At 39.5% G+C, this 8819-nt stretch overlaps 1 protein-coding gene across 3 annotated transcripts; it reads left to right on the top strand.

The window, feature by feature from the left end:
- Positions 1-1843: 1843 nt before the first annotated feature.
- Positions 1844-8145, top strand: macc1 (MET transcriptional regulator MACC1). 3 transcript variants are annotated; one of them, XM_086312055.1, is made up of 5 exons: positions 1844-1982; positions 3455-3577; positions 3666-5713; positions 6334-6522; positions 6609-8144. In XM_086312055.1, exons 2-5 carry the CDS (start codon positions 3463-3465, stop codon positions 6810-6812), a joined length of 2556 nt encoding a protein of 851 aa, XP_086168181.1. In that variant the 5' UTR covers positions 1844-1982; positions 3455-3462; the 3' UTR covers positions 6813-8144. The 3 variants fall into 3 exon arrangements, with proteins under 3 accessions (XP_086168181.1, XP_086168182.1, XP_086168180.1); XM_086312056.1 differs by lacking the exon at positions 1844-1982 and adding an exon at positions 3149-3189; XM_086312054.1 differs by lacking the exon at positions 1844-1982 and having other exon boundaries at positions 3439-3577; positions 6609-8145.
- Positions 8146-8819: the final 674 nt, after the last annotated feature.

Raw genomic sequence — 8819 nt, 5'->3', positions numbered from 1 at the left:
TGCCCAGTGAAGACCTTTGCAGGCAGTGTAAGCTACAGACTTTTTCGTCCATATATTTTGGACAATTATTAATTTTTTTGCCAAAAAGCCCCAGATGCGATTGAACGGCGGTCTTTGCGTTTTAATTCAAGGGGTTTTAAGTATTGCTGTTTAGGAACCGCAGCTATTTCTGTACACAGTCCTCAATTTTAACAAGCTTAAAAATAATTGGACTATTGACTGACAAGCATGCAGCTCAAACCTGTTTCCTGATTTCATCACAGATTAAGCAGATAAAAGATCTGGAGTTGATTCCTGTTGAACCTGTATTTTGTATCTTTTCACTGGAGCTCTTAATAGAGTGTGCAAAGAGATGTTGGTGATAGTGAAAAAGACAATAATTAGATTGAAAAAACAAAGTAAACCAACCCGATTGGCAGCCGAAACTTTAGGAGGGGCCAAATCAACAATCATACAACAAAGGAATGCACTGGCCAGCTCAACAACATCAAAAGGCCTGAAAGACCAAAGAAGACAACAAAATTGCACAACTTCCCAACATCCAAGTTAAGAACAAGAAGGTAGGAGTGCCACTGTCAAGGTCTCTACATTTACATTAATACCTTTATTAATGTAAATACCAAGAGTTAACAACATGATGCAAGCCACTGGTTACACTGAAGAACAAGAAAGCCTCAAAGTGAAAACAAACAAACAAAAAACATAAATATATTGTACAACATCCATCCATCTGTTTTCTTCCACTTGTCTAATTCAGGGTTGCCCATTCCAGCTACCATAGGACAAGAGGTGTGGTACACTCTGGACAGGTTACCAAGTTAATCTGTGCAAAGCTTTTTTGTTTTGTGCAGACAGACAACTATTCACACCGATGGGCAGTTTTGAGTCACCATATATGAAGGAGAATGCACTACATTTCAGTAAAATAGAAACATGAATATATAGCATGAATATGCTATATATAACAGGTTTGCAAATGCTTGCTACTTAGACCTATACACTCTGTATCAGCAGATGATTATTACCCACAGCGAAATCCAAGCTACAGCAACCAAAGGCCGTTTCTTTTTTTACTTCCAGTGTCATAATCTACTCAAGAGTGCTTATTGCATTCCTGGAGAATTGCTTGAGGATGAAAGGGCTTACATCAGAGACCACAGGCCAGTCGAACAGTTCTGAAGGAACATTTCAGCTTTAGCAGGATATTCAGTAACAACAACAATAACAGCCGGAAGATTCCTCAAGTTGTAACTTACATACACGTCTACTACCGAGCTCTGCCCTTATCTTTTTTTATATGAGCGCTAAATCATCAGTGTAAGTTACACTGTAACTTATCCTTAAGTTTGTGCTAACGATTAAGCTCCTTTTATGTTGTTACTCGAAATGCAGCGATAAAATGCCACAGTGAAGACCATGAAAAAACAGCAAACACATTCAGTAAACTGAGAAGCAAGAGAAATGGTAGGTTTTTCTGTTGTTTTTGGCTTAACTATACACTGCGTGACTTTCACGCGTTGCAACCATGTACAAAATATATATATATATAATATATATATATATATAAATACATAAAACCAGTTATGCTTCTTCAGGCTGTGTAAATTAACCTTATTTCATGTCGGTGCACCAGCCTGTCTAATATGTTTTTGCAACCCCTATAGCGCTTATCAGTCAAGTCACACTTACATCGAAACCACGAGTATCGCTCAGTTTCATGCGTGCGTAAACACTGTGTTGCATTGTGGATATTGTAGGCACTGTCTACCTAAGGCCACTCCTCCTCCGGGATTCCGGTAATAATTTAAACTTCCAGTCCCAAAATGCTTAGTGGCCAAAGGCAAATAGACTAAGAAGAAGCTGTGACGTGAGGAGGTCGGGGTTCTCGTTTTCACGCCCTAAAAAGCAGCGCTGATGATACTGGATTGACCTCTTTTCTAGCCAAAGAGCGGAAGGAAATCTACAAACATCTCGTGCTGACGGTTAGATCAAACTTTGATTTCTTTGTCTCGTATCTAATAGTTTTTCGTCTTGGTGTTAATATTAGGAGCACTCAGATGAACAGCCGAGGTGTTAGACTTTATGACTTTGTCGCTACTCAGTGAAGTCTACACCTGTTCAGGTGCGAAAATGGCAGTGACGCGTGTCTTGATGTTGTAGATGTGTTTAGAGAAGCTGGAGCTGAGGGACTTTGTGTTAAAGTGTTTCTGATCGGATTGTGAATGAATCAAAGATTTGCTTGATAGTGTTTTCATCTGATCAGAGGGGAAAAAAATAATGTTCGCGTGAATTTAATTGGAGCTGTTTGCTCAGCCTCGAATAATAATGGAAAGGAAATGCAATGCAGATCAAGTAAAGCAGTGTTTCTTCGGAAAATACACGGTCTGTAGTACAATAGGACTGGACTTTGATCATAGGAAGAAGCTCTTTGTGAAGTGACTAGTGTGTCATAGGCTTGACAAGACCAACCTGTTTTTGTGCACTGGTGTAAGAAACCACATTATTAATGACTGACTCACTGTGACAACTATTGAATGGGTAGTGTCATTTTACGCAAACAAGTAACAAACTGAAGAGTTCAGACAGTTTGGAGCAGCTTTCTGTAACAGACTGAAGCTCCGCCGAAACCCTGGGGCCCATTCTGCCTGACGAAACACCTGTGAGACAGAACAAAGCTGTAGCTTTACTTTTATTGTGAAGGTTGTTGCCACCTGTCACAACACTTTCAAATTCATCTATATTTACAGATATTTGTAGGGCTGCCACTTGCTTTTATATTAAATCCAAACTGGAAGTAAAATAATGGTATCCCATTAATAAAGTCTTAATAGTGGGGTAATATTGTGGAAATAAAGAGACAGTAGCTACATAATACAATTTAATTAGCGTTTAATTACCAAGTTAGAGTTTGAGATCAAGCATGGTTTTCAGCAGAATTATATTAGACAGAAATGTGTATAATGGGATAATAACTAGATGTAATAATATGGAAACAAGTGCCAAGAACTTTTTAATTCCAAATATTTACACAGAAATTATAATTTTCTTGCACAGAGGTTATATTTTTTTAACAGTACCATACTCTTTTTAACTGTCTTTGCCTTACAGCAAACATTTGCTTTTGTTATTAAGCTGTTATTTACATTTCAGTCTAATATCATCCAGCTAAAAGCATCCTCTAATACCAAGGTATTTCTTAGTTATTATCTTCATAATTAAATTGTATAGCTTGATTATTATATCCTTAGTTCCAGATTATTTCTTGTTTTGTTTGAAAAAAAAAAAGCAAATATTCAAATGTTTATAAATATTTCGCTTTAGTAGTGACTTAATTGTCATCTGATTGCTGTTCATTTTCTGATGAGCAGCTGATTTGCACTGGGATTCCTATTATATTGTTTGAGGAGTAATGTAATTACGCCCCAAAATAATGAATCCATGTTTATGTTTACAGATGAAAATATGGCAGCTGGAAGAACCAGGTCCTTCCGTCGTGTTGGGAGTCTCATGCGGAGTAAATCCGAGGGCACCCTGATTGATCTGACTGACAGCGCCCCACCCAGCAATAACTTGAATGGTAAAAAGCTCAGTTTCAAGCTTAAGTGACCTGTGCTTTGAATTTGAACATGTGGTAATAATGTTAACCCCCATCTCAATTTTCACAGGTGGGCTCGTGTCAGGACAGACACAAAACTCTGACTGGACATTTTTGCAGTCAAACGTTTCACTTTCATCTCCGACTAAAAATCCTTTTTGGAACAAGATATCTGCGTCAAACCCTTTCTTAGAAGATATTGTACACATCGGCACAGACAAGCATAGTTTTGATTCATCAGATTTACATGAAGACCATAAAGGGCATCAGTACACAAGTAACGACGATGCCATCAGCACTTCTTCCAATGAAGGCAACGTGAGCAACTTTCTGGAGAGCAGACAGAACATCAGCAACAAGTCTGGGAGATGGAGGAGTACTTCACACATCATGGATGATATAGAAAGAAAGGTGCTGAGACAGGAGAACACCTTCGCACCTCCCGTGCCGGTGCTGAGTCCAGATTTTGAGTGGCTAAAGAATGACAGAGAGGCCTATAAAATGGCTTGGCTGAGCCATAGGCAGCTAACACGCTCATGCCTGGACCTGAATGTGATTAGCCAGAGCCCTGGATGGGCTCAGACCCAGGCCACTAACTTTCAAGTTATCTGCAAGATTGGCCACGCTGGTGGCTCAGTACAGTTACCGGAGTCAGGAATTACCATCCATATACCAGAAGGACATGTTCCTCCTGGAGAAGTCCAGGAAGTTACACTCAAAGCAGTGCTAAATCCTCCCCCTGGACTCAACAACAACTACATGACAACCATGAGTCCCCTCGTTGAGGTGGTTCTCAGCAACATCAACACAAAGGAAACTTTGTCCCTGGAGATGAAACTGTCAGGAGAGGTGAAGAGTGATGATTCAAGTCAGGTGATGACCACTTTATACGGGCTGGTGTCCAACAAAAGAACAGGCCCTTACAACAGATTGAATGACTGTTACGTTCACAAGAATACGATGCAGTTGAAGCTCCAGGATCTGAAGACACACTTTTTTGTGATTGCAGTTGCAGAGGCCTCTGCACTGCAGTCCCCTGCTACATCAGTCTGGGATTACCTTGACCGCAAAATCACTGTCGCAGTTTATGGTCCCAGATACATCCACCCATCATTTAAGATCGTGATAGTTGTCTGTTGCCATGAGGACGTTCCACCAAAGCTCCCGTTTTCTGATATCTGCAGAGGCAACAAATACCTGCCTCCTGTTGTGCTGCAACTTTGGGGAAAACCTCGCTTTAAACCAGACAAGCTCAGCAACCTTCATGTTGAAGTCGGCATTACTGACTCGATGTTTAAAATCAAAGCTGAAGACAAACTGAAAGAAGTGAGAGAAAGTCAGCTGAAAATAGGGACAGTTTTGCATCTGCCCATTGCATTATCTAGTTCTGGTAATGCAGACATGACCCCTTTTAAACTAGATTTACAAGTGAAGGAATCAAACAGTTCAGCTATTGCAGATTTTCAGGTGCCTTCCCCTCCTGCTGCACCCATCAGATCAGAAAAGCGAGCGACCAGACAGATAGAAAGGCCGGTCAAAATGATAAAACCTATTCCCATCACTGAGGAATGTCATTCAAATTTACCAGAATTCACAGACAGGCCTGTGAACTTGCAGTGCTACGGTGTGGCCCTAAAGTCTGTCTTTCGTCAGCCACGTGTAGAATATCTCCTGGAGTACTTCAAGGGTGACACAGTGGCTCTCCTTTCCAGAAATCCAGTTAAGTCTGTGGGAAACTCAAAAGTCAAAGAGTGGTATATCGGATTCCTCCGAGGGAAGACTGGTTTGATTCACTGCAAAAACATCAAACTCATAACTAGGGACCAGGTGATGGACTTCTATGACATTGAAGTGACCACAGAAGTCCTTCTGGAGAACATGACGAAGCCCTTTAAGAAACTTACTTACATGTACTCTGCCATCCAGACACTGGTCACCGAGCACATTACCAGCTGGAGATGTTTTGCAGATGCTTTAGGGTATACCAAGCTGCCTCAGGACGCACTCATACGGAGGTATGCTGAAACTGAGCCCGATAAAGTGGCGTGCATTCTGGAGAAGCTGAAGGAAGACTGCCACACTGTGAGGGGCAGGAAGTTTCTGCATGAACTCATCGTTGTAAGTACAGGAAGTAAATAGTGGCCTTGTTTTTGGTCCATTTTCATTATGCTTGCAACATGCTAGGTTCATCCCGATGTCACGTTCCCCAGTGTCAGGTTAGCAGCTATAGTGGCTGCCTAATACTCATGCTGCCTTATCTTAGATCAATGCTGAGTGTTTGTGTTTTTCCTCTGGTCTATAATACAGTTTATCAATATATGTTTTTTTTTGTCTTTGTATGTTGACTAATCTTTGAGTTACTAGCTATAAAGACTTTTCTTCTCTTTAACGTCATGAACTAGCAGGCAAAAAAATCCACCAGAAATTTGCATTTAAGTCCTATTTCCAGAAAAATGTGACCTAATTACAAAAAAAATCCACAAACCTCATTTGATGTTGGAACTATTTTCTGTCTAAAAACTACAGACTTCACACTGTGAAAAAGTAAGCATGGATCTACCCGACCTGGAACTACATCCCCCTCCGCTCACCTGAGCAACATTAGGTCGCTGCAGGCTTCCTTTACCTGACAGCTTTGGGATGAACTATTCCTTTAAAATCCCCTCTGCTTTGCCTCACACTGTACTCTCTAATTGCTTTCATTATAGCTAATTTGTATTTTTAATATGGTTGTCAAGGGCCTGCTGAGGATGGATTCAGTGAGTCTTGTTGCCCAGGTCATACAGAACACTGTCATTCTGTCCACCGCCGTGGAACTGGGAATTCGATGGCGGGAGCTCGCTGAGAAAATGGGAAAGTTCTCAAGCACACAAATAGCTACGCATGAAGCACCACATCGAGGGAAGAACGGTGAAGTCGGTCCCCAGGTCAGTTAAATGTTTTGTTTTAGGAAAGTTATTCGAAGTTTCACATCTGACAATTAAAAAAAGAATAACGATGTGTTCTGTTTCAGTCAATGTGGAAGCCTGCCTATGACTTTCTGTACTCCTGGAGTCTTCGCTATGGAGATAGCTACAAGGACCTAATCCAGGATCTGCACCTGGCCCTGGACAAAATGAAAAACCCTGCCACGAGACATTGGAGGCACCTGACCGGTGTGCTCGTCACAGTGAACTGCCTCGATGTCTTTCGAGCCTCTGCTTACCCAAAAGCCTAAACCTCCTCTTCCAGCAATCAAAACATCTTTTGTTACAAGGTGGTGAGGTTCGAATGGTCATGTTACATATCTTTTCTGGTTGTCTTGTGGCTTTGCTTACTTTGTCTCGATGTTCATTTTCTGCACAGAGCATTAGAACTCACACAGCTACATTATATATTAGAACAGCTAACACACTGTTGAGAAAAATATGAGAAAATTAAAGTGTGATGTCTGTTATAGTGAAATGCCACATGTCGTTAAAGTTAATTTTCCTTCTGTCAAATCTCCATGAGGTTAGCCAACTACCATCAGGTGTCCTGGGTATTAACAATGCTCCTGATGTGTAATTATTTGTCAGATAAAAGATAAAAGCTGCTCATGAGTCAGTTAAAACAACTAAATAAAAGCAGAATGAGTCCAGAGGCACTCTGTTGGTTAAAATTATTTACAAAAAATAATATTACAGTTACACAAATCCATCCTCTATCGTTGATATGCGAAAAGGGTTTTTTGTTTTTTCCTCCAACTATGTCATCTTTCTATAACTTTTCTATAAATGTTTCCAAAATTCTAACCAGCAGAGTGCCTCAGGACTCCTTCTGCTTTATTTGTTTGTCTTTTTATTCCATTGCCTTTCAGTCGAAAGGTAATTTTACACAAATTTGTATTATTAAAAATACATTCCCAATACATGTGCTGTTTCTACACCTTTCAAGACGCTTCCACCAACAGTTTTTGCATAGTTATTGTAACCAATAATTGGTGAGTTCTCTGAAACAGGATCCACAGCAAGGCTCCTCTAAGTGTTTGTATCAGTGGAGTTTAAAAAAAGTTTAAGGCTTTTCTATAATATAATGTAAAGTAGCTGCATGAAACCGATAAATGTGAACACTGTTGCAAAAAAAAGAAAAGAAAGAAATCTAGGGTTGCATTTCTGAGTCCGTGAATGAAGTGTTAGGTCTGCGTGCTGAAAATAAAAACGCACGACCAAAGTCAAAGTACCTTGATGGCAGTAAATAAACTGTTAAGGAGCTACTATAATGTAACTTAAACTGTTGTTTTCTTAAATATTAGTGCTATTTTTCTAATGTAATGTAATATTTTAGACATGCACAAAAACAGTACTTTTATAATGTATACATTGTAATTGCAGTGTGTTCATAATTCATAATGTAATGTTGGGTTTTTTTGTCAAATGGAGAGTGGTGCCATGTACAGTACACACTGCCTTCAGTCTTTGATACCACGTTGTATGTAAAAAGAAAAAAGAAAAAAAGAAAGAAGAATAAGATGTGAATAAATATAAAAATATATAAATCTATTGTGATCATCTTTTGTTTTAATATACAGGTACAGAACTCCGATGATTGCATCATAACAGTAAGGTCTTTGTGCATCCCAGTGATGAAAATAGACAGACAGATAAAGATAGATATTTTAACAATATTTGAATACTTCAAAGCTTATATGTGTCTCCTGTTTTTCCAGTTTTAATGAAGTCAAACGACACATCTTGTGTGTCAGTGTTTTCCATTGATCTTCTCTTGCTGTTTGCTTTTACCTGTTTGTTTAAGCTAGTTTCAGTCGAAAGCATTATGTGCCAGTTCTCAGTTAAACAGAGAGCAGAGAACGCTGAATTGACTTTCCTTTTGCTCACTGATTACAGTGCGGGAAAAGTAAATCAAGACAGGAAAGTGGTATCAGGCAGCAGAATGAAGTGCTGAGGTGATTGTATAAGATGCAACAATGCTTTTTCTAAGGACTGATAAACCTGCATAATATTAATTTAACAGGACAAATGTTACAGGTAACATTAGGAACAAAAGACACAAATATCTATTGCAGACAATCACAAGGCAGCAACTTAATGCATTTCAACATGTAGACATGGTCAAGATGACCTGCTGAAGTTCAAACTGAGCACCAGAATGGGGAAGAAAGATGATTTAAGAGACTTTTAATGTAGCATGGTAGTTAGCATCTATGAAAGCACAACATAGAAGCAGATGGGCTACCGTAGAAGAC

The sequence above is a fragment of the Aulonocara sp. 'chitande type north' Nkhata Bay genome, linkage group LG11 (assembly GCF_057382095.1).
Source record: "Aulonocara sp. 'chitande type north' Nkhata Bay isolate Kocher_YH1m ecotype deep benthic linkage group LG11, A_spYH_male_GT1.1, whole genome shotgun sequence".
Lineage (NCBI taxonomy): Eukaryota > Metazoa > Chordata > Actinopteri > Cichliformes > Cichlidae > Aulonocara > Aulonocara sp. 'chitande type north' Nkhata Bay.
Note: the sequence above shows the minus strand (reverse complement) of the source record. Positions and strands in the feature narration are given on the sequence as shown.

Excerpts from the sequence above, each read along its gene's own strand:
- macc1 (XM_086312054.1), top strand. The coding sequence starts at position 3,439 with ATGTTTATGTTTACAGATGAAAATATGGCAGCTGGAAGAACCAGGTCC. Across the intron at positions 3,578-3,665 it reads ACCCAGCAATAACTTGAATG|GTGGGCTCGTGTCAGGACAG; the intron begins GTAAAAAGCTCA and ends CAATTTTCACAG. Across the intron at positions 5,714-6,333 it reads TTCTGCATGAACTCATCGTT|GGCCTGCTGAGGATGGATTC; the intron begins GTAAGTACAGGA and ends ATGGTTGTCAAG.